Here is a 25,851-nt window from a genome sequence, read left to right as displayed (position 1 = left end):
CCTGGTGCTTTTTTGTTGATTTCTTTTCCTACAGTATTAACTACATCTTTCACTGCTTGACATGATTTTTATTATTAATGATAAATGGGAGTAGAAATTATATTAACATGGATGAAAGAATATAAATATCTTTTGGATGATATAAGAAAATGGAACAGTGGAGAGTGCCATGTTACATGGCTGCCCAGAGATAGCATGTACAACAGTATTTGTGCTAGAGTTCTAATAAGTACAAGCCCTGTGTTCTAAGGTTTTGGAAATAGCAATTAAGGATGTTCATATACAATGGTACCTACTCTGGAGATCATTTGTGTTAAAGTTCAATATACAAGATGGTCCTCAGCATAAGTTTTGCTCATATATTGGTTACAAGCATGTGTGAGAAGCTTCCTCCCAGGTTCTACTGTTGAGAATTTTCCCCTTGAGATCTCTGATAGAAGACATGGCTATGCAGCTGTTACTCTTAAAAAGGGCCTGCAATGGTGATGCCCTCTTCTCCAAGAAAGTAGGCTTCTCAGAAGTGACACTGTTGATAGTCTTTGTTTTGCAGTTGCAATATTCTTTATATACAGGTATGGCAGAGAGCATGTATAGTCCCTTTATATAAAGGGAAAGGGGACAAAAGAGATTGTAAAAATTATAGAGGAATAAGTTTATCGAGTATACCAGGAAAAGTGTATGGTAGGGTTGTAATTGAAAGAATTAGAGGTAAGACAGAATGTAGGATTGCAGATGAACAAGGAGGTTTCAGAGTGGGTAGGGGATGTGTAGATCAAGTGTTTACATTGAAGCATATATGTGAGCAGTATTTAGATAAAGGTAGGGAAATTTTTATTACATTTATGGATTTAGAAAAGGCATATGATAGGGGAGCAATGTGGCAGATGCTGCAAGTATATGGAATAGGTGGTAAGTTACTAAATGCTGTAAAGAGTTTTTATGAGGATAGTGAGGCTCAGGTTAGGGTGTGTAGAAGAGAGGGAGAATACTTCCCGGTAAAAGTAGGTCTTAGACAGGGATGTGTAATGTCACCATGGTTGTTTAATATATTTATAGATGGGGTTGTAAAAGAAGTAAATGCTAGGGTGTTCGGGAGAGGGGTGGGATTAAATTCAAAATGGGAATTAACACAGTTACTTTTTGCTGATGATACTGTGCTTATGGGAGATTCTAAAGAAAAATTTCAAAGGTTAGTGGATGAGTTTGGGAATGTGTTGAAAGTGAACATAGAAAAGAGTAAGGTGATGAGGGTATCAAATGATTTAGATAAAGAAAAATTGGATATCAAATTGGGGAGGAGGAGTATGGAAGAAGTAAATGTTTTCAGATACTTGGGAGTTGACGTGTCGGCGGATGGATTTATGAAGGATGAGGTTAATCATAGAACTGATGTGGGAAAAAAGGTGAGTGGTGCATTGAGGAATATATGGAGTAAAAAAATGTTATCTATGGAGGGAATGTATGAAAGTATAGTAGTACCAACACTCTTATATGGGTGTGAAGCTTGGGTGGTAAATGCAGCAGCGAGGAGACTGTTGGAGGCAGTGGAGATGTCATGTCTAAGGGCAATGTGTGGTGCAAATATTATGCAGAAAATTCGGAGTGTGGAAATTAGGAAAAGTTGTGGAGTTAATAAAAGTATTAGTCAGAGGGGTTGTTGAGGTGGTTTGGTCATTTAGAGAGAATGGATCAAAGTAGAATGACATGGAAAGCATATAAATCTATAGGGGAAGGAAGGCAAGGTAGGGGTCGTCCTCGAAAGGGTTGGAGAGAGGGGGTAAAGGAGGTTTTGTGGGCAAGGGGCTTGGACTTCCAGCAAGCATGTTAGATAGGAGATGAATGGTACTTGGGACCTGACAATCTGTTGGAGTGTGAGCAGGGTAATATTTAGTGAAGGGATTCAGGGAAACCGGTTATTTTCATATAGTCGGACTTGAGTCCTGGAAATGGGAAGTACAATGCCTGCACTTTAAAGGAGGGGTTTGGGATATTGGCAGTTTGGAGGGATATGTTGTGTATCTTTATACGTATATGCTTCTAAACTGTTGTATTCTGAGCACCTCTGCAAAAACAGTGATTATGTGTGAGTGTGGTGAAAGTGTTGAATGATGATGAAAGCATTTTCTTTTTGGGGATTTTCTTTCTTTTTTGGGCCACCCTGCCTCGGTGGGAGACGACCAACTTGTTGAAAAAAAAAATGGGTAATGTACTGAAAATCTAGGAATTTGGGGCTGGAGACCTGGATTACTCTTGGGAAAAAACCCTATGATCACATCCTTTTGGAGCGAGTGTCATTGTATGAGAAGAAATGAGTAATGTCATTTTTATTTGTGGGCTTACTGTAGACATTAAAAGAAGGGGGTGCCTTTGTTGGCCGATCTGCAAAGGACATAAATGGTAGTTTTTGCCTTCATTTACAATTCTTCTCTCAGTGAATTTTCCATGGCTAAGCTAACATTCCATGAAAAACTGTTTTTATATCCAAACAAGTTGAAGTAGAGTATAGCTTTGAAATCATAGCGGGGTGAAAGCAAGTTGTTGTCATTTGGTTACATTTGTAAAAGGTGAGGTACAGTAACATCAAATGCTTCCATGTTTATTCTAAACATGGATCTCTCTGATCCAGGCAAGGTGGCCTTCAGTGTTTATGAGCATGACTTATGATACCTAACATGTTGGATAGACTTGCACAAGTGTCTGGTTAGTCTATATTGAGCACTTGCAATACCTGGTATGACAATGGATAGTAATCCCAAGTTTGTATCTTTGATAAGTTATACAACCTGGTTGGTTTAGGTCATTCTGGTAAAGATAGCATCTTATCCTATTCAGAAGTACCTGTACAACCAACACCAACTAGATTATACAGACTACCATAGACACGAACCTGGAATTCCTATTCATCCAACTGCATTAGATATCAGAAGTACCCTGCACAGATTAGCAAGACACCTAGCTAAAAGTCTATCAGATATCCTAGGTATACTAAATGCTGCTTATCTCAAGCACTTCAGAGGCCTTCTTACCTACATCAATATAATAAAAATGGCATCATTTGATTTTACTTTTTTTGCAAATGTTCCACTGGTATACTCTAACAAAACTTCTGGACATCACTAGCTTACCTTCACTCCATCATGACTTCATAGCCAATGAGCTATGCATCTACTTCAACTCATTCAGATATGAAAGCCTGGCCATGGAAAGTCTAAGTGCTATCCTAGCCAACATTTTAATGGAAAACTTGGAGACTGAAGGTTTTTGTAGTATCATGGTCACAAGGCATAGATAGGTGTGATGACATTTTTTACATATATTCCAGAAGACTTAACATTCAAGTCCTTTTTCAGAAGATCAATAATGTCAAAACTATTAAATTTACTCTTGAAATGGAAAACAAAATCAAACTATCATTATCTGATGTCTTCTATGCAGGTCATCTCAACAAAGGCACCCTTTTTTTCACTATACAGAAAGCCTACAAATAAAGATGACTGCTTGTTTCTACTCGAACCATGACACTTGCACCAGTTGTGTGATCACTGTTTTCTTTCTTTCCTACGAGCTATCAGTCCCTCCAGCCTCAAATTCCTAGAAAAGGAAATCAGTACATTAGCACAGACCATTTTATTCAAGATTGCAAGTGCACAGCAAAGACTATGCTTATCTCTACCAAAAATGCCACTACCAGGAAACCTGAATTCTTTATCCTATCTGGAGGAGGCCAACACCATGCAGGCCCTTTCTAAAAGTAACATTTGTGTAGTTGCCATGTCCAGCTCTTCCACTGGAGGCCTTACCAGGAAGAAAGATCCCCAAGACACCCAACAGTGAAGCAGGAGTTTAGACCTTACCATGTGGGGTATGCAGCAATATTCACACAAAAGAAACTATGGTAAAAAAAAAATTTCCACATATTCAGAACACAAATATTCTTGTAACAAACAAAACCAGCAAAGCTCATGTTATACACAGGTCTAAAGATCATCTCATGCACAGGAACATCATCAAAATGATCTACAAAGTACCAGACAGGAATAGCACCATTTTACAGAAGCATCTTTGTTACTTCCAACACCATAGAACAATGGGTTAGCAACTACATTGGAACCTCAGTTGTTGAATGGATTAGTTGTCAAACAAATCTATTTTCGAACAAGGAATTTGGTCCTGGGTTTTGTACATGGTCTTGGTTGTCGATCAACAACGCTCAGATCACGTGATCACCAGAGTCTACAGCGTGGGTCTCAGTCAGTATAGCAACTAACATGCATGCTGTAAACATCTCTTGAGCTCTTGCTGTGTATCTTGTGAAGGTAATGAAACCAAAAGTACGAAATTTGATGGAAAACTTATGGAATTAAGCTATCGCAAAGTTAATGGTCTCGGCGATATTTATGCATTGCCAATTCCATTGTTCCAGTCGACCAAACTCATAGCTATTTCGCTAGAACTTTTATTCTATTGACTGAGTACCAGAAACTGACCATTTACCTATTTCAACTACCCAATAAGTGATATAGCAAAGTAACTAATATACTGGACTACTGATGTGCTGGCACAGTAACTATTATACTAGACTACTGAGGTACTAGCACAATAAGTACTATTCTGGACTCCTGAGGGGCTAGCACGGTGACTACTATACTAGGGCACCAGTGAATTAAAATAATTGTTGCCAAATCAGTGTAGCCTAATATAAAACAAATCCTCAGTAAATTTATTTATGCTGCACCCTGTAAATAAACCGTATTCAACCCCTCTGTAATAGTGTAATGTTAAGAAATCTGAATCAATAATGTAACTGGCATGGAATAATCACATTCTTAAATTGATGTTTTATTTAAATTCATTTAAGACTTATTATATCATTAAAGACTACATCAATACCTTTAGCCATTCATATTACACAGAATGTACAAAAACATTTAATGAGAATGGCAAAAAATGACTCTAAAAATTATGACACATCTACTTCACCAGATAATTTCTGCTTTTCAAATAACTCTAGAACCTCATCAGTTGCAGTTTTCTCAGTCTTGAATGCTGCAGACAGCTCCTCCTTGTGGGGAAAAAGAAATCAGGAATATAATTCTGCAACTCTGCAACTCTTAATCTATAAATTATTATTAATTCACGCACATGAATCATATAGCACTACATGGCAAAAAGGGTGTTGACATCAAGAGATGAGAAAGGGGATACCTCATGTACTATGGAGGAAGTTTAACAGGTCAGTTACAGTTAAGAAGCCAAAGAGTGTCTGCACTGAAGGTGGAGCTCTCCAAGAGGAAGGCAATGAGAGTGAGGGTACTATATGGGTTTAGTGCTTTCCTCTGAATAAGAATTAAACTGTTAAGAAAAAGGTATGTCATGTAACATATCTAAGAATAAACAAATCAAGTAATAAAACTTAAAAATGTGCAAAGAACATATGATCTCTCCATTAAATTACTATAAGACAATCAAACCATACTTAAAAAAAAGAGTTGCACAATCACAAGCCAAAATTCATATTCCATCAATGCATTGTTAAGGAAATATCAGAATGAAAATATGATTAATACTGTATAAAAAGTGCATATGATTACGAAGGAATGCCGAAGTTGGCCTATGCTAGGCAGGTCCTACTCTCACTGACTTGTGTACCTGTCCAACCGTTATTCAAAGTTCTCATCTGGGAGTTTGTTACACTCACCTACAATACGGCCAAACCAATACTTCCCTACATCCTTTCTAAATCTAAATTTGTCCAATTTGATCCACTGCTGTGAGTCCTGTCTTGGTCTGAGTTTTTCAGCACATTACTTATATTCCTCTTTTCCATTTATACACTTCAGTCATAACCCTCATTCTATATTTTTCCAGCTCGTGCAAATTCAGTGCCCTCAGTCTGTCTTCATAGGATAAGTTTCTGATACACAAGTTCAACTTTGTCATCCTTCTTTATATATTTTCCAACACATAATTAAAATGAGGCCTTGCCAAAAATATAGAAATTTGAAATATAACTTAAGGGCTTTTATCATTTATACTTCTTGATATGAAGCCAAAAATTCTATTAGCTTTATTGTGAACATCTATGCAGTGTTGTCATGGCTTTAAATTTCTGTTAATTAATATTCCTAAATCTTTTTTTGCATTCCATTTGACTAATGCATTTACCATTATTCTGTGAATAAACCACACTTTAAGAGCTTTAGAGGAATTTAAACTTATTTGCTCTACTGTGGTAATGGAGTATGACTATACTTTATTACTGGAATTGTATTTTTTAAATCTAAACAGTATAGTAACATTATACACTATTGTGCTGAACTTACTATAGGATATTCTGCAATATTGACTAGTGGGTCACGGTGAATCCATGGAGTCCAAGCACCTTGAATTGATGGATGATCTGTATGTTGGTACTTGCGCAATCGCTCCACAGGATACCCAGATCGTGTCCTTAAATATTCCACCCACTTTACTATGTCTTCATTTGTCATTCTGTGGCAGCTAATGTATTCCTCACCTCCATTCACTGAAAAGTATTTTATCAATTATCTGTAACTTTCACTTGTATTTTTTATATGTGTAGCCATTCAAAATTAATCAACCTGAAAATGGTATAAAGATGCTCAATTGTTGGGGTTGGGGTGAGTATAACACCGAGCACATCTCGTGAGCCGCACATCAACCAAATAACTGCTGCAGCATACGGGCACCTAGCAAACCTAAGAACAGCATTCCGACATCTTAACCCTTAAACTGTCCACACTGATCGACGTTCACATCCATAGTGCTCCAAAAGTAGATCTACACTTTTTTATATATTTTCAAATATAGCAAAAAAAAAAAAAGTAGATAAAAGGTTTTTTACACGTTTTCAAATGTAAAAAAAAAAAAAAAAAAATCTACATTTTTTTACATACTTTCAAATGTTGAAAAAATGTAGATATATGTTTGGACAATTTAAGGGTTAATAGGGAATCGTTCAGGATCCTGTACATTGTTTATGTTAGGCCCATATTGGAGTATGCAGCACCAGTTTGGAACCCACACCTAGCCAAGCATGCAAGGAAACTAGAGAGAGTGCAAAGGTTTGGAACAAGACTAGTCCCGGAGCTAAGAGGTATGTCCTACGAGGAGAGGTTAAGGGAAATCGACCTGACAACACTGGAAGACAGGAGAGATAGGGGGGATATGATACTGAGAGGAATTGACAAGGTGGACAGAGACAGGATGTTCCAGAAATTGGACAGACCAACAAGAGGTCACAGTTGGAAGTTGAAGACTCAGATGAATCACAGGGGTGTTAGGAAGTATTTCTTCAGTCACAGAGTTGTCAGGAAGTGGAACAGTCTGGGAAGTGATGTAGTGGAGGCAGAATCCATACACAGCTTTAAGAAGAAGTATGATAAGCTCATGGAGCAGGAAGAGTGACCTAGTAGCGACCAGTGAAGAGGTGGGGCCAGGAGCTGTGAATTGACCCCTGCAACCACAACTAGGTGAGTACGGGTCTTAATCCTCAATCTGAAAATTAATTCTATGCCAGACATTAATTTTTGACAGGATGATATAGGTAATATCCAATGCTTCTAAAACAAATTACCAAGAATATTACTATTATTAGTATTTGGGAAATGAAGTCTGCTCTATATACATCAAGGCCATGAGGCATAATAGGATCATCGAGTCATGTGGGCTTTCAACATGCACACGTGTGCACCCATTTCTGTATAAACAATTTATCATGTTAAAATAAACTTTTATTTGTACAGTGGGGCCCCACTTACATGGCAGGTTAGGTTCCAGGCTACTGCCAGAAAGCAGAACACCATTTTTTCCACTTATAAATGCTAGACAACAAGTTTATACTAACTTATATTAAGTTAGTGATAGAACTAGGCATTAAAAACACACTAAATAGTAAAATACATACACAGTACATTCATTACTTACCTTAAAATATTTGTAGTCTTATTGTAGGGTGAGAGGTGAGTAGTACTTATTTGTAGGAAGTCAGGTGTAGGTAGCCCTGGCTTCCCGTCCCAAACTTAATATACGACATTTAAAGCAGCCTAGAGAGATGAACAAGGAGGCTTTTGGAAGAGTAGGGGGGTGTGTAGACCAAGTGTTTGCAGTGAAACATATAGATGAACAGTACGTATTTAGATAAGGGTAAAGAGGTATTTGTGGCATTTATGGATTTGGAAAAGACATATGATAAGGTGGATAGGGGGGCAATGTGGCAGATGTTGCAAATGTATGGAATAGGAGGTAGGTTATTGAAAGTGGTGAAAAGTTTTTATGAGGATAGTAAGGCTCAGGTTAGAGTATGTAGGCGAGAGGGAGATTATTTCCCAGTAAAAGTAGGCCTTAAACAGGGATGTGTAATGTCACTATGGTTGTTCAATATATTTATAGATGGAGTTGTAAGAGAAGTGAATGCTCGGGTGTGGGGTTAAAAGATAAAGAATCTAACACAAAGTGGGAGTTATCACAGTTGCTCTTTGCTGATGACACTGCTTTTGGGAGATTCTGAAGAGAAGTTGCAGAGGTTGGTTGATGACTTTGGTAGGGTATGTAAAAGAAGGAAATTAAAAGTGAATATATAGGAAAGAGTAAGGTGATGAGGAAAACAAAAAAATTAGGTAACAGAAGATTGGATATCAGACTGGAGGTGAATGTATTCAGATATTTGGGAGTGGACGTGTCAGCAGGTGGGTCTATGAAGGATGAGGAGAATCATAGAACTGACAAGGAGAAAAAGGTGAGTGGTGCACTGAGGAGTCTGTAGAGACATAGAACTTTATCCATGAAAACAAAGAGGGGAATGTATGAGAGTATAGTTATACCAACGCTCTTGTATGGGTGTGAGGCATGGGTTGTGAATGTTGCAACAAGGAGAAGGCTGGAGGCAGTGTAGATGTCATGTCTGAGGGCAATGCGTGGTGTGAATATAATGCAGAGAATTCGTGGTTTGGAAATTAGAAGGTGTGGGATTAACAAAACTATTATCCAGAGGGCTTAGGAGGGGTTATTGAGATGGTTTGGACATGTAGAGAGGATGGAACGAAATAGAATGATTTCGAGAGTGTATAAATCTGTAGTGGAGGGAAGGTGGGGTAGGAGTTGGCCTAGGAAGGGTTGGAGGGAGGGGGAAAGGAGATTTTGTGTGCGAGGGGCTTGGAGTTCCAGCAAGCGTGCGTGAGCATGTTAGATAGGAGCGAATGGAAACATATGGTTTTTAGGACTTGACGTGCTGCTGCAGTGTAAGCAAAGTAACATTTATGAAGGGATTCAGGGAAACCGGCAGGCCGGACTTAATTCTTGGAGATAGGAAGTAAAGTGCTGGCACTCTGAAGGAGGGGTGTTAATGTTGCAGTTTTATAACTAGTTTAAGCATGCCTCTGGCAAGACAGTGATGGAGTGAATGATGATATAGGTTTTTCTTTTTCGGGCCACCCTGCCTTGGTGGGTAACAGCCAATGTGTTAATAAAAAAAATAGAGATAAAATACACATACAGTACGCCCATTATTTACCTTAAAATATGTGTAGTTTTAATGTAGGATGAGAGGTGAGCAGTATTTATTTGTAGGAAGCCAGGTGTAGGTAGCCAGTAGATGTAGCCTACCTGGGCTACACTTACCTACACCTTTCTTCTTTCTTTCAACGCACCAGCCATATCCCAATGAGGTGGGGTGGCCCAAAAAGAAAAACAGAAGTTTCTCGTTTTAAATTTAGTAATATATACAGAAGGGGTTACTAGCCCCTTGCTCCCAGCATTTTAGTCGCCACTTACAACATGCATAGCTTACGGAGGAAGAATTCTGTTCCACTTCCCCATGGAGATAAGAGGAAATAAACAAGAACAAGAACTAGAAAGAAAATAGAAGAAAACCCAGAGGAGTGTGTATATATATGCTTGCACATGTATGTGTAGTGTGACCTAAGTGTAAGTAGAAGTAGCAAGATGTACCTGAAATCTTGCATGTGTATGAGACAGAAAAAAAAAAGACACCAGCAATCCTACCATCATATAAAACAATTACAGGTTTCTGTTTTACACTCACTTGGCAGGACGGTAGTACCTCCCTGGGCAGTTGCTGTCTACCAGCCTACTACCTAGACTTACCTACATAGCTATACGATATTTAATGCGGTCCAGAGCCATATTATTACCATCGACATACCTTGTTCACAGAGTTTGTTTCTAACAACTACCTTTAGATGCCATCATAAACGAAGGGAGAAGTAATGAATAATTCATGCTGAGAATTGTAAACAAAAGCAGAATGTGAAGGGGAGTGCCTGGGCCAAACGCAGATTTATACATGTTTTCTCTGGTGCTGGACCAGAGAAAATGTAATGTTTTCCCTTCACCTGGCTACCACACCTCCATAGCATATAAGCATAGCATGTTTATATGCTATGTAACGTGTTTCTTATATAATTTTGAAGAAAGTATCATAGATGACTTAATGAAAATGTCTACATTAACGTAAAATAAGACATAATGTGTCCAAGAGTGATTATTATTATGTACTATTAGTATTACTATGGCGTTAAGACTAGAGGGGCACTCTAGTTTTAACGCCATATGGTTTTTAGGACTTGACATGCTGTTGGAGTATGAGCAAGGTAATATTTATGAAGGGATTCAAGGAAGCTGGCAGGCCAGACTTGATTCCTGGAGCTGGAAAGTACAGTATCTGCACTCTGAAGGTGGGGTGTTAATGTTGCAGTTTTATAACTGTAGTGTAAGTGCACCTTTGGCAAGACAGTGATGGAGTGAAGGATGGTGAAAGTTTTTCTTTTTCAGGCCACCCTACCTTGGTGGAAAACAGCCAATGTGTTAATAAAAATTTTTTTTTACAAATCTGAGCCAAACTACAGTGGTACCCCGAGTTTCGTACCTACTGTAGTTCGTTCCATAAGGCTGTTCGAGTGCCGTTACCGAACGAATTTGTTCCCATAAGGAATAATGTAAATTAGATTAGTTCGTTTCAGACCCCCAAAAATACACTTGCAACTATACACTTACATGATTATCATACATAGCAGCATATGTGTAAAGAACCTAGGATAACCCAAAAAAGTCAGACAGAGTGACTTATTTCCATTGGGATCCTTAAAACATTGTCCTCTCCAGCAGGGAATCAAACCCCGGTCTCCCACGTGACAGGCGAGGATACACACCAGGTACGTTTCCTTATATCAGCTGCCCCTGTTCACAAAGTGATAAGTAGGTACCTGGCTGTTAGTAGGGCTAGGTATAAGAAGCAAAAGAAAAAATTAGAGAATATAAAATGACAGGATAAACTAAACAGTTTACACAGTATAAAAAAATTGAGCCTAGAAAAAAAAGCTATTGACATATACGTATAATGGAAAATAAGATAATTTTTTTTTTTAATAAAACTATCATTAGATGCAAGTATAGTTATCACTATCCCCAAAAATATGATGGCAACTAAACTTACAATACTCGGCTTTAAGGCATGGTGACCTGTGACGACGTGGCTTAAGATACACCACAACACCAGGATTCACTCTTGCAAATTCAATGAGCTCCTTCTCAATGTACTCCCTGAAAGTAAAAATGAGCATTCAACTATGTATCCAAGGCAAAAATATTGTAGCAAAATTTAAACATTTACAAAACTTGGGTTTTAATCTTGCACAACAACATTTTAGTATTAATAAAACACCATTATTACATCTAAAAAATAAAAAATTATAAAAAAACATGATTGCCTTTCAATCAAATTTGTATATGATAATGTTCATCTCACTATTATCTAGCTCTACTCCAATGTGCAACTGTCCCTACAAAATACAGTGGACCCCCGGTTAATGATATTTTTTCATTCCAGAAGTATGTTCAGGTGCCAGTACTGACCGAATTTGTTCCCATAAGGAATATTGTGAAGTAGATTAGTCCATTTCAGACCCCCAAACATACACGTACAAACACACTTACATAATTGGTCGCATTGGGAGGTGATCGTTAAGCGGGGGTCCACTGTACAGTAGTACCTCGGGATACGAACAGCTCGAAACTCAAACAATTATGTAAGTATATTTATGCAAGTGCTTTTGTAAGTGTATTTTTGGGGGTCTGAAACTGATTAATCTAATTCACATTATTCCTTAAGGGAAGAAATTTGTTCGGTATCGGCACTCAAACAGCCTTCTGGAATGAATTAAGTTCGCATTCCGAGGTACCGCTTTATAGGGGGACATACATTCCCAGAAGCTCCTGTAAGACTAGAAACCAGAAACAATACAAAATTAAGCCAGTGTCATAAATTTTCTTTGATTTTTGTTCATTTTGTGTTTCATAAACCATCTCACTTCAGTATATAACTTTAATTTGGTTAATAGTGATATTCATAAGAAACAGTGACTAGAAAATAAAAATGAAGAGATTTAGGGGATGGGTAAGCCATAAAGTCAGGAAAAATAAGGTAATTTAATCTATTCGCTGGATACCCATCAGGAGACATTGGAAAATCAAAACACATGAATAAGGAAGCAATGCAGCCCGTCTCTGGCCCAGGACCAAGCTGTGGGGGCAGGAAAACTCTTGAAACCTGTCAAATGTATATTGAAAGGTATATCTCTTCGAGTCTCTTCCATTTTGTGCTCTTTCCAAGCTAATAAAGTAAATACAGCCTCTCCTCACTTAACGACGGGGTTCCATTCCTCGGAGTAGGTCGGTAAGCAAATTGGTTGTTAAGTGAGGAGCATACTATACTGGTAGTGGGTTTGTGCCAATCATCTTTAGATATTTTCTTAATGCCACCTTTGCATCATTTATAATAACAATAAAAATATCTTTATTTCTACAAGTACAAGATGTACAGGCCTAGCTGACATCAATGACATACTACTATATAGAAGGCCCCTTGTTATGCAGAACATTTAGGGCAAATTAGGTCAATTTAGTCCCAGGATGCGACCACACCAGTCGACTAACACCCAGGTACCCACTTTGCTGATAGGTGACATAGACAACCAGTGTAAGGAAACATGCCTAATGTTTCTACCCTCGCCAGGAATTGAACCCGGACCCTCACCATGTACTGTATACGGTAGTAAACAGAATAGAGGAAATCAGCTCTAATATACGTTTTTGCATACTGGTTGGAGAGCTGGTCATAAGTCCGAGCAGTTGGTAAACGAGTACGTCACTAAGTGAGGAGATGCTGTTTATCAATATTGAGCATAATCAATCATTATCTAATATTTTATGGGGGTACAGTAGGGATCTTCATTTTTTTCTATCTTAGCTGAAGAACCACTACTAGCTTCTTCATTTTTTTTAAGTGTATGCCATTTAGTATGGAAGTATGCACCTTCCACCCACAGTGAAGCTCCCTACCTCTCCACCTACACTGAAGCTCTCCCACTACACTCCACCCTCTGCCAACAGTGACACACACACACACTGCCCTCCAACCACAGTGAAACTTCCTGCCACCCACAACCATGTGAGTAGAGACTCATTTTAAAACAGGAGCTAGCGTACTCTGCAACTAATTCAAAGTTCACGTACAGTACCATATACATCACCACTTCTACTTTAAAAAGTATTTTTTTCATTAGTACGTACTGCATACAGCAGTAGTTGGGTATGAAAAAAAAGGCCATTGCAAATGATAACCTCTTTCAAATTACACATAATCAGTTAATCCATTTGCAATAAACTAAAAATCCATGTTGATGGGCCATTAAACTTAAGATTTGTTCAAATTATTAATCCAGAGGGTTGGTCTTGTTTCCATTATGGTCCTTCAATCTTCTGCCCCAGGATGTAACCCACACCAGTCCACTAACACCCAGGTACCTACTTACTGCTAGGTGAACAGGGACAGGTGTATGGAAATACATCCAACATTTCCACCCGTACTGAAGGCTGAACCACGGAAACTCAGTGTGTGAATCACCGGCCTGCAAATTTTAGGCCTAACCCACCATGGGTTTGAGTTCCACCCATTCTATGATTACCCTATTTTTATCAGTGTTTCTTGCACTACCACCCACAGGATGAGTGCACATCGAACAACTACTTTAGTGGGGTCAAGGGCCCCACTGGAAATAAGTCGCTGGCTTTTTTGGGTTATTCTAGGTAATTTACACTATGTATGATAATTGTGTGTATGTGTACCTGTGCCTACATAAACTTACTTTATTGTTACATATTATGTAATGTGAACACAATTTGTGTGCATAATAATAATAATTAATACTACTACTACTAATATTATTACTACACAAGTGCTAACCCATATGGGTTAGTAAGTTTATTTAGGTACAAGTACAGTGGATGTATAGGAGCCTTTGAACCAAGTGAGAGAGTAATTGTGGTAGGGGACCTGAATGCTAAAGTAGGAGAAACTTTTAGAGAGGGTGTGGTAGGTAAGTTTGGGGTGCCAGGTGTAAATGATAATGGGAGCCCTTTGATTGAACTTTGTATAGAAAGGGGTTTAGTTATAGGTAATACATATTTTAAGAAAAAGAGGATAAATAAGTATACACGATATGATGTAGGGCGAAATGACAGTAGTTTGTTGGATTATGTATTGGTAGATAAAAGACTGTTGAGTAGACTTCAGGATGTACATGTTTATAGAGGGGCCACAGATATATCAGATCACTTTCTAGTTGTAGCTACACTGAGAGTAAAAGGTAGATGGGATACAAGGAGAATAGAAGCATCAGGGAAGAGAGAGGTGAAGGTTTATAAACTAAAAGAGGAGGCAGTTAGGGTAAGATATAAACAGCTATTGGAGGATAGATGGGCTAATGAGAGCATAGGCAATGGGGTCAAAGAGGTATGGGGTAGGTTTAAAAATGTAGTGTTAGAGTGTTCAGCAGAAGTTTGTGGTTACAGGAAAGTGGGTGCAGGAGGGAAGAGGAGCGATTGGTGGAATGATGATGTAAAGAGAGTAGTAAGGGAGAAAAAGTTAGCATATGAGAAGTTTTTACAAAGTAGAAGTGATGCAAGGAGGGAAGAGTATATGGAGAAAAAGAGAGAGGTTAAGAGAGTGGTGAAGCAATGTAAAAAGAGAGCAAATGAGAGAGTGGGTGAAATGTTATCAACAAATTTTGTTGAAAATAAGAAAAAGTTTTTGAGTGAGATTAACAAGTTAAGAAAGCCTAGAGAACAAATGGATTTGTCAGTTAAAAATAGGAGAGGAGAGTTATTAAATGGAGAGTTAGAGGTATTGGGAAGATGGAGGGAATATTTTGAGGAATTGTTAAATGTTGATGAAGATAGGGAAGCTGTGATTTCGTGTATAGGGCAAGGAGGAATAACATCTTGTAGGAGTGAGGAAGAGCCAGTTGTGAGTGTGGGGGAAGTTCGTGAGGCAGTAGGTAAAATGAAAGGGGGTAAGGCAGCCGGGATTGATGGGATAAAGATAGAAATGTTAAAAGCAGGTGGGGATATAGTTTTGGAGTGGTTGGTGCAATTATTTAATAAATGTATGGAAGAGGGTAAGGTACCTAGGGATTGGCAGAGAGCATGCATAGTTCCTTTGTATAAAGGCAAAGGGGATAAAAGAGAGTGCAAAAATTATAGGGGGATAAGTCTGTTGAGTGTACCTGGTAAAGTGTATGGTAGAGTTATAATTGAAAGAATTAAGAGTAAGACGGAGAATAGGATAGCAGATGAACAAGGAGGCTTTAGGAAAGGTAGGGGGTGTGTGGACCAGGTGTTTACAGTGAAACATATAAGTGAACAGTATTTAGATAAGGCTAAAGAGGTCTTTGTGGCATTTATGGATTTGGAAAAGGCGTATGACAGGGTGGATAGGGGGGCAATGTGGCAGATGTTGCAAGTGTATGGTGTAGGAGGTAGGTTACTGAAAGCAGTGAAGAGTTTTTACGAGGACAGTGAGGCTCAAGTTAGAGTATGTAGGAAAGAGGGAAATTTTTTCCCAGTAAAAGTAGGCCTTAGACAAGGATGTGTGATGTCACCGTGGTTGTTTAATATATTTATAGATGGGGTTGTAAGAGAAGTAAATGCGAGGGTCTTGGCAAGAGGCGTGGAGTTAAAAGATAAAGAATCACACACAAAGTGGGAGTTGTCACAGCTGCTCTTTGCTGATGACACTGTGCTCTTGGGTGATTCTGAAGAGAAGCTGCAGAGATTGGTGGATGAATTTGGTAGGGTGTGCAAAAGAAGAAAATTAAAGGTGAATACAGGAAAGAGTAAGGTTATGAGGATAACAAAAAGATTAGGTGATGAAAGATTGAATATCAGATTGGAGGGAGAGAGTATGGAGGAGGTGAACGTATTCAGATATTTGGGAGTGGACGTGTCAGCGGATGGGTCTATGAAAGATGAGGTGAATCATAGAACTGATGAGGGAAAAAGAGTGAGTGGTGCACTTAGGAGTCTGTGGAGACAAAGAACTTTGTCCTTGGAGGCAAAGAGGGGAATGTATGAGAGTATAGTTTTACCAACGCTCTTATATGGGTGTGAAGCGTGGGTGATGAATGTTGCAGCGAGGAGAAGGCTGGAGGCAGTGGAGATGTCATGTCTGAGGGCAATGTGTGGTGTGAATATAATGCAGAGAATTCGTAGTTTGGAAGTTAGGAGGAGGTGCGGGATTACCAAAACTGTTGTCCAGAGGGCTGAGGAAGGGTTGTTGAGGTGGTTCGGACATGTAGAGAGAATGGAGCGAAACAGAATGACTTCAAGAGTGTATCAGTCTGTAGTGGAAGGAAGGCGGGGTAGGGGTCGGCCTAGGAAGGGTTGGAGGGAGGGGGTAAAGGAGGTTTTGTGTGCGAGGGGCTTGGACTTCCAGCAGGCATGCGTGAGCGTGTTTGATAGGAGTGAATGGAGACAAATGGTTTTTAATACTTGACGTGCTGTTGGAGTGTGAGCAAAGTAACATTTATGAAGGGATTCAGGGAAACCGGCAGGCCGGACTTGAGTCCTGGAGATGGGAAGTACAGTGCCTGCACTCTGAAGGAGGGGTGTTAATGTTGCAGTTTAAAAACTGTAGTGTAAAGCACCCTTCTGGCAAGACAGTGATGGAGTGAATGATGGTGAAAGTTTTTCTTTTTCGGGCCACCCTGCCTTGGTGGGAATCGGCCAGTGTGATAATAAAAAAAAAAATAAAAAGTACAGTGGACCCCCGACATTCGATGGCATCGACATTCGATGCATTTTAATGCAAAAATTTTGCCTCGACATTCTATCGAAAACCCGCTATTCGATACGATTCGTACGAGACGTGTCCACGTGTGGCCTGAACTGCCCCGTGTGTGCCAGTGTTTATAAGCCAGCCAGTGTGCGCGCATCTAAGGATACATTCGGTACATTCCATATTATCACTGTTTTTGGTGCTTGTTTCTGCAAAATAAGTAACCATGGGCCCCAAGAAAGCTTCTAGTGCCAACCCTTTGAGAAAAAAGGTGCTAATGACTATTGAGTTGCCTACTTCAAAGATTAAGGAAATGTGTGCAAAGTGGCTTAAGTGCAAATCTTTTTTGATGAAAATCACCCTGACACAGCTACTGCAAGCCGTGCTGGTGACTATTACACTGACAATGTTGTGAACCACTTTAGGAAAGTCATAAAGGAACGAGAGGTACAGGCCTCTATGGACAGATATGTTGTGCGACAGAAGTCCAGTGACTCTCAAGCTGGTCCTAATGATATTAAAAGAAGAAGAGAAGTAACCCCGGAAAAAGACTTGATACCTCAAGTCCTAATGGAAGGGGATTCCCCTTCTAAACACTAACACCATCCACACTCTCCCCTCCCATCAATCATCACCAGATCTTCATAAACCCTTTGACTGTTTACGCCGTATAAATACGTCTTACGCGCCAATGTTTCTGACGTATTTATACGCACAAATTCTAGCGGCTTCAAATCAAGCGGGAAAGGCCTGGTAGGCCTACATGAGAGAGAATGGGTCTCAGTGGTCGGTGTGCACCCTGTGAAAAAAATCTGGGACCCAGCAGTGCATTGTGGGAAAGCCATCTTGTTAGTCCATTTTCACCATGCCTCTCGGTAAGAAGTTCCTCACTCCTCGGCGGATTGGAGGTCTTTTGTTCCCAAGTGATAGCTCTAACAGTGATGAAAATGTCAGTGACAGTGAATTCCAGGGTTTTGAAGCGAGTGTTACCGGAAAAAGTGCCTAGGATAACGTAATTAGTGATGAAAACCCAGATGACCCACAATCTTCCACCTCTGGTGCTGGGCCGGCTTGTTCACGTTCACGTTCGCCTGTACCAGGACGAAAGAGGAAAGTATTTGGTCGTGTACAACACCCAGATGTTAGCAGTGAATGTGACAGTGATAGTGATTTCAAGGTCATTGAAAGCAGTTCTAGTGACAGTGAGGGTGAATATTCCCCAGTGAAGCGGCAGTATGTACGACGTAGCATGCGGTCTGGTAGTGTTTCATATGTTGTTCCAAGGGGAAGAAGAAACTCTGGGAGCACATCCCGTGGCCCTACACCACGACCTGATAGTGAAGATGACGATATTGTTACGATGGGTATGAATGATGTGAGTGAGGGAGCAGGAAGTGGTGGTGATAGTGATGGTGGCACGGCCCATGTGGCACCATCAGTGGGCCACGCTGCTGACTCTGCACAACAACGAGCCTCACCTGACCCCACACTCCCACAACCTGCACAACCACAACCACGGTACAATATCCAGAACCCACCAGCAGACCGCATCTGGGATTGGCAGGACAGTGACGAGTTTGTTCCCAGTCCCCATGACTTTGATGAAACACAAAGTGGAATAAAGCCATCATGTCCACTTGGGAACAATGCTAGTGAACTGGACTGCTTTGAGTTATTCTTCGATGAACCCCTGATGGACATCATTGTCAAGGAAACAAACACATACCATGATTACACCATGGCAAATACAATTCTCTCACCAAAATCACGGCTACACCAGTGGAAGGAGACAACTGTGGCAGAGATGTACCTGCTTTTTGCCACAATAATGCTTATGCCACATGTGTATAAGCACACTGTCACCACATACTGGGCAACAGAACGCCTGATTTCAACTCCAGGTTTTAGTGACATTATAGGTGTCAATCGTTTTCCTGATACTGTTACATATGTTACACTTTTCAGACAAAACCAGGCCTGACAGAACCAACAGGTTATATAAGATCAGAAATGTGTTTATGTACCTGAAACAAAAGTGCTGCATGTGTTTTTTATCCCTTCAGGAAGCTTGTTATTGATGAGTCCTTGATTTTATTCAAAGGAAGACTCTCATTCAAGCAATATATACCAAGCAAGAGGAAATGCTTTGGTATAAAGTTATTTGTACTGTGTGATTGCAGAAGTGGTCTAGTTTTGGATATCGTGTACACTGGCAGTAATACTTTGAGAGGTATCATGAAGTTATTGGGTATCTCTGGTGATGTGGTTCGAACAATGATGGAACCATATCTTGGTAAGGGGCATATGTTATTTACTGATAACCGGTACACGAGCCCCTTACTCAGTGATTTCTTGCGAGTGAACTTAACAGACGTGTGTGGCACAGTGCGTGGTAATCGTAAACATATGCCAAGGTTCGACGCTGGCACTCGCAGAGGTGAGGTGCAAGCCTTTGCTGCCAATGACATCATGGCATTTCGGTGGCATGACAAACGTGATGTCACATTGTTGACATCAGTTCACCCAAACGAAATGGCACACAGTGGCAGGCACAACAGAGAGACCAATGAACCCATTCTAAAGCCTGCAGCTGTCATGGACTACAACCTCAATATACGCTTAGTGGACAAATGTGACATGCAGATTGGGTTTGCAGATTGTGTACGCAAGAGTTATAAGTGGTATATAAAACTTTTTTTCCACCTTGTTGATATCTCTATGCTAAATGCTTATAACATATACAAGTTGAAGACCAACAAAACACCAAAATATGGTGAATTTTGTTTGTCAGTAATCAGACAAATAATCGCAAAGTACCAAGGAGCAACACCTCCAACAGACCAGCGCCCACGAAATTACCAACACACGTCATCTCGTTTCAGGCCTGGTGATCACTACCCCATACAACTGCCTCCTACTACTGCCAAGAAAAATGCTCAGAAGAGGTGTTATGTATGTACACATACCACAAAACGCCCACAAACACGCAGAGACACTCGTTTTATGTGTGAGGAGTGTCAAGTGCCCCTCTGCATATACCCATGTTTCAAAGAGTTCCACAAGCTGCAGCAGTTCTAGGAATGTGTTCAGTGACTGTACATATGTATATATATTATGGAACAATAGTAATAAACATTGTTTTGTATTGTTTGTTTGTGTAAACAAAGTGTATACACAAACTAATAGTGATAAAGTTTGTTCTGTTATTGTGCTGTAAACAATGAGTGTATATTTGAAAAATGCACCTTACATTGGTCTCACAGGCCACATAAGTTACTTGGAAAAGAAAAATATTGAAAAATGCAAGAAACTTTTGAATTAGAGTAAATAAAAGAATACCGGGTGGGCGGCAGTCACCGCTGTTGCCATACGCACGTCACTTTCTGCAAACTTTGTGGCTCTATATCTCGGTAAGTACTGATGGCAAAAATTTTTTTTAGGCTTAAAACACTCAGAAAAATATTCCTAACATTTTCATAAGAATTTTTTTTTTTTCGAATATTTTGCGACATAGAATGACAGTTTCAGAAAGGGGCCTGCGACAGTCAAAGGGTTAAAGGTAAGTGTCAATTATTCTATTGTTATTAATCTATTGTTATTGTTGTTATTGTAATTATTCTATTGCATTAAACTTAATATTTAATGTGGTAAAAAAATTTTTTTTGATACTTTTGGGTGTCTTGCACGGATTAATTTGATTTCCATTATTTCTTATGGGGAAAATTAATTCGACTTTCGATATTTTTGACATTCGATGAGCTCTCAGGAACGGATTAATATCGAATGTCGGGTAGTAGCATGTCATTTTGGGTAGTAGTATGTCATTTCGGGTAGTAGTATGGCATTTCGAGTAGCAGTATGGCATTTCGGGTAGTAGTATGGCATTTCGGGTAGTAGTATGGCATTTCGGGTAGTAGTATGGCATTTCGGGTAGTAGTATGGCATTTCGGGTAGTAGTATGGCATTTCGGGTAGTAGTATGTCATTTCGGGTAGTAGTATGGCATTTCGAGTAGCAGTATGGCATTCCGGGTAGTAGTATGGCATTTCGGGTAGTAGTATGGCATTTCGGGTAGTAGTATGTCATTTCGGGTAGTAGTATGTCATTTTGAGTAGTAGTATGGCATTTCAGGTAGTAGTATGTCATTTCGGGTAGTAGTATGTCATTTCGGGTAGTAGTATGGCATTTCAAGTAGCAGTATGGCATTCTGGGTAGTAGTATGGCATTTCGGGTAGTAGTATGGCATTTCGGGTAGTAGTATGTCATTTCGGGTAGTAGTATGTCATTTCGGGTAGTAGTATGTCATTTCGGGTAGTAGTATGGCATTTCGGGTAGTAGTATGGCATTTCGGGTAGTAGTATGGCATTTCGGGTAGTAGTATGGCATTTCGGGTAGTAGTATGGCATTTCAGGTAGTAGTATGCAATTTTGGGTAGTAGTATGTAATTTCGGGTAGCAGTATGGCATTTCGGGTAGTAGTATGTCATTTCGGGTAGTAGTATGGCATTTCGGGTAGCAGTATGGCATTTCGGGTAGTAATATGGCATTTCAGGTAAATTTGGTTAATTTTGTCCCCAGGATGCGACCTATATCAGTCAACTATATACATAAATACAGTTACATAAGTTATCATACATAGCAACATGTGTAGATTACCCAGGATAACCAAAAAAAAAAGTGAAAGTGACTTATTTCCATTGGGGTCCTGATGAAAACTGCCCAGACAGTTGAAGCTTAGTTTAAAAAGTCAAACGAGCAAACACTAGGACATATTTATTATAAAACGTTCAAGAGGAGAGCCAAAAGGTGTCTGATGGATGAAGCAACAGAAAGGGAGGAGAATGATTTTTTTTTTTTTAGCTCACACACATGTAAATATAAATAGCTTAATTTACATTGTTCCTTTATAGTATAATAATAAGATATCTCCTTTATAGTATAATAAGGTAATAAAAGGACACCAATGGAAATAAGTCACTGGCTTTTTTTTTGGGTTATCCCAGATCCCAGGTTCTATACACATATGCTGCTATGTATGATAATCTATGTAACTGTATTTGTATATACCTGGAGTTACCTGGAGAAAGTTCCGGGGGTCAACGCCCCCGCGGCCCGGTCTGTGACCAGGCCTCCTGGTGGATCAGAGCCTGATCAACCAGGCTGTTACTGATGGCTGCACACAATCCAATGTACGCGCCACAGCCTGAATAAACTTAGTCCTGGGACCCTGATCAAGGTCCCAGGACCCAAACATCTTCTAATAAACACGTACCTCTGTAAGGAATAAGGATTTTATTTCTTTGCATAGTTTACATTGTGTAATTACAATTTTGATTTTCCAAGTACAAAGAAAGCCACTATTATGCCGGGGCATCTCGGGCAGACTAAACCTAACATCTGGAAGCTTACCTCATGCCTTGGCTACAACCATGAGTTTTACAAAACTTGAAGGTGATCCTCTGGAGCTGCTGGACATATCGACCAACTCCATTCCGTAATGGAGCTTTAACAAAAGTTGAACCCCAGAAGCGGTTCCATGTCTGGGTGGTCATTATCCTTCACCACACCTCTAGTAACTTAACAGGTTCCTTCTTCTTGTTTTATACAAGCAGTTTGCTGGGAGGTTCCAACTGCTTGATTTATAACAGTAGATTACCTAGAGATTTCTGCTACTCCCGATTCTTTTTCTTTTCTTTGTTGGGTTTATAAGGGCCACTGACAGCATAAGCTGTATCGATTCCGGTTTCTCGTTGGTACGAGAAAAAATTGGTGCCCAAGGCTGGGCGATGAGAGAAAAGGAACAAAAGTTTCTTTGTAAATAGAGATAGAAACTTGAAGTTTCCAATTAGATCCGATGGACGCCCTTGCCAAGCCCCAGCAGGGATGGACGCTCACTCTCCCACCTGAGTTCAGTAACCGGCTTCCCACTAAAGACCGATAAAGAATTTTCCGCAGAGCGGAAAAAATGGAGCTGGCTGAAAGTAAGCCGATGAACAGGTGCCCCTCCTGTAGAGTGCCAGGCGGGCAAAATAGATGAGGACAAGCGTCCCAGTGAGAACGGGGAAAATTTGTCACTGATAATCAGGCGAGAGAGAGAGATGTCAACACCCGACGAAGGCTGGCGCAGAAGTCCCTGCTTCTTGTTGGGTTTGTAACACCATTCACAACTTACTCCCAGTGAGCCCTATATTAATAATAATAATAATAATAATAATAATAATAATAATAATAATAATAATAATAATAATAATAATAATAATAATCTTTATTTCTACAAGTACATGTACAAGGCAAACAGGCTTAGCTGACATCAATGACATACTACTACCCTAAATGCTGTGCATTTCGGGTAGTAGTATGACATTTCAGGTAGTAGTATGGCATTTCGGGTAGTATTATGGCATTTCGGGTAGTAGTATGTCATTTCGGATAGTAGTATGTCATTTCGGGTAGTAGTATGTCATTTCGGGTAGTAGTATGTCATTTCGGGTAGTAGTATGGCATTTCGGGTAGTAGTATGGCATTTCGGGTAGTAGTATGTCATTTCGGGTAGTAGTATGTCATTTCGGGTAGTAGTACGGCATTTGGGTATTATTATTATTATTATAATCAAGGGGAAGCGCTAAACCCGGAGGATTATACAACGCCTGGGGGGGGATGTGGAAGGCATTCAGGCTTAATTCGGGGAACTGGATTTGGGTAGTAGTATGGCATTTCGGGTAGTAGTATGTCATTTCGGGTAGTAGTATGTCATTTCGGGTAGTAGTATGTCATTTCGGATAGTAGTATGTCATTTCGGGTAGTAGTATGTCATTTCGGGTAGTAGTATGTCATTTCGGGTAGTAGTATGGCATTTCGGGTAGTAGTATGTCATTTCGGGTAGTAGTCGGGTAGTATTATTATTATTATAATCAAGGGGAAGCGCTGATTATACAACGCCTTTGGAAGGCATTCAGGCTTAAGAACTGGAGTATAGGCATTTCGGGTAGTAGTATGGCATTTCGGGTAGTAGTAATTTCGGGTAGTAGTATGTCGGGTAGTAGTATGGCCATTTCGGGTAAAGGATGCGATGCGACCTATATCAGTCGACTAACACCCAGGTACCTATTTTACTGATGGGGAACATGGACAGCAGGTGTTTTAAGGAAAGATGCCCTAATATTTCCTCCCGTACCGGGAATCGAACCACGGACCTCAGTGTGTGAGCCGAGTGCGCTAGCGATTGAGCTATGGGAAGTAGATAAGAAAGAAAGCGAGGGTGAAAACATTATCCTTAAGATAAAATTTTGTTCAGATTTTTAACCCCGGAGGGTAAGCTACTCAGCATAATCCAAGGCAGTGCTTCATCGAGGACTGTCTTATTTCCATTGTGGTCTTCAATCTTGCTCCCCAGGATGCCACCCACACCAGTCGACTTACATCCAGGCACCTATTGCTTGCTAAGTGAACGGGACAACAGGTGTAAGAAAACACGCCCAGCGTTACCACCCTTGCCGGGGATCGAACCATGGACACTCAGTATGTGAAGCGAGAGCGTTGCCTACCAGGCCACGGACCTGGTAGGCCTGTGGCCTGTGTCCGTGGTACCTAACAAGTGAGTAGGTACCTGGGTCAACTGTTGTGGGTCGCATCCTGGGGGACAAGATTGAAAGACCACAATGGAAATAAGACAGACAGTCCTTGATAACGCACTACCTTTCTTGGATTACCCTGGGTAGCTAACCCTCCGGGGTTAAAAATCCTAACAAAATCTTATCTTAAGTAAATTTATTTAGGTACAGTTACACATAAGATAAATTATCATACATAGTATAAATCATAAGTGTAGAAAATCTTGATAAGTTTCCTGTAATTTGTGTGTAAGAACTGTTGGGGATAATAGTATTTATAATATCTCATGTAGGTATGTATCTTCAGTGACTTTTAAAAGATGTTCTGTAATATGAGAACTAATATTCTCTGTTGCTTCCTTATATTCTGTAAGGGGTTGAATAAGTAAAGTGAAAATTATTGTAATTTAGAAGAAGTTAATATTTCAATAATAAAAATGTAGTACAAACCTGGAAGTGATATTAAGTTAATTGAAAAGATGTATTGGTAGACAAAATGTTGAGGAGAACAACGAAAATGGCGGAGTTATACGAATTGGACCGGGAATTTGTGGAGAATTAATCTCATTTACTCTAAGCCGATAGAAATAGTATCGGCTAATATAGTGTCCTATATAATAAGTGAATTTGACGTGTATCTGGAAGGGTTGAAATATAAAGTGAAACTCCAAATAAGGATGATATGAATGAAAACGTAAGCTGTTGTTGGAGAATCAACATTTCCCGCCACATATCAAATTGTACGGCTCCCAGTGTGAATTAAGTCTCACTGGTTAATATTAGTTACCTGCAGATAGGGAGGCGTTAAGACATCACCAAGACCATAATTTGGTAAGATATATTTATCTTTTTTATTTTTTTGTAACACTGTAACATAGTTACATACATCATAAAACCAATTAAAATTTGTCAAGTCCAATAATTTTCCTTTATACAGTCCACAACCAAATTTAATACAACAAGTGTTACTGTCTTGGAATATTTTGTTAAAAAATGTTGTGACCCACTGTTGGTAAAGTTCCACCTGTCTCTGAGGGACAATGTAGTGACCCACTGTTGGTAAAGTTCCACCTGTCTCCGAGGGACAATGT

At 39.7% G+C, this 25,851-nt stretch overlaps 1 protein-coding gene across 2 annotated transcripts; it reads right to left on the bottom strand.

The window, feature by feature from the left end:
* Nucleotides 1-3,414: 3,414 nt before the first annotated feature.
* Nucleotides 3,415-23,279, bottom strand: mRpL43 (mitochondrial ribosomal protein L43). 2 transcript variants are annotated; one of them, XM_053799150.2, is made up of 5 exons: nt 22,560-23,279; nt 11,474-11,580; nt 6,324-6,526; nt 4,981-5,062; nt 3,415-3,591 (listed from the first exon to the last, which is right to left on the bottom strand). In XM_053799150.2, the coding sequence occupies exons 1-5, from the start codon at nt 22,700-22,702 to the stop codon at nt 3,584-3,586; spliced, it is 543 nt and encodes a 180-aa protein (XP_053655125.1). In that variant the 5' UTR covers nt 22,703-23,279; the 3' UTR covers nt 3,415-3,583. The 2 variants fall into 2 exon arrangements, with proteins under 2 accessions (XP_053655125.1, XP_053655124.1); XM_053799149.2 differs by lacking the exon at nt 3,415-3,591 and having other exon boundaries at nt 4,824-5,062.
* Between the last annotated feature and the right edge of the window lie 2,572 nt (nt 23,280-25,851).

This window comes from Cherax quadricarinatus, chromosome 66 (genome assembly GCF_038502225.1).
Source record: "Cherax quadricarinatus isolate ZL_2023a chromosome 66, ASM3850222v1, whole genome shotgun sequence".
Classification (NCBI taxonomy): domain Eukaryota; kingdom Metazoa; phylum Arthropoda; class Malacostraca; order Decapoda; family Parastacidae; genus Cherax; species Cherax quadricarinatus.
This window is presented reverse-complemented; position numbering and strand designations above follow the sequence as displayed.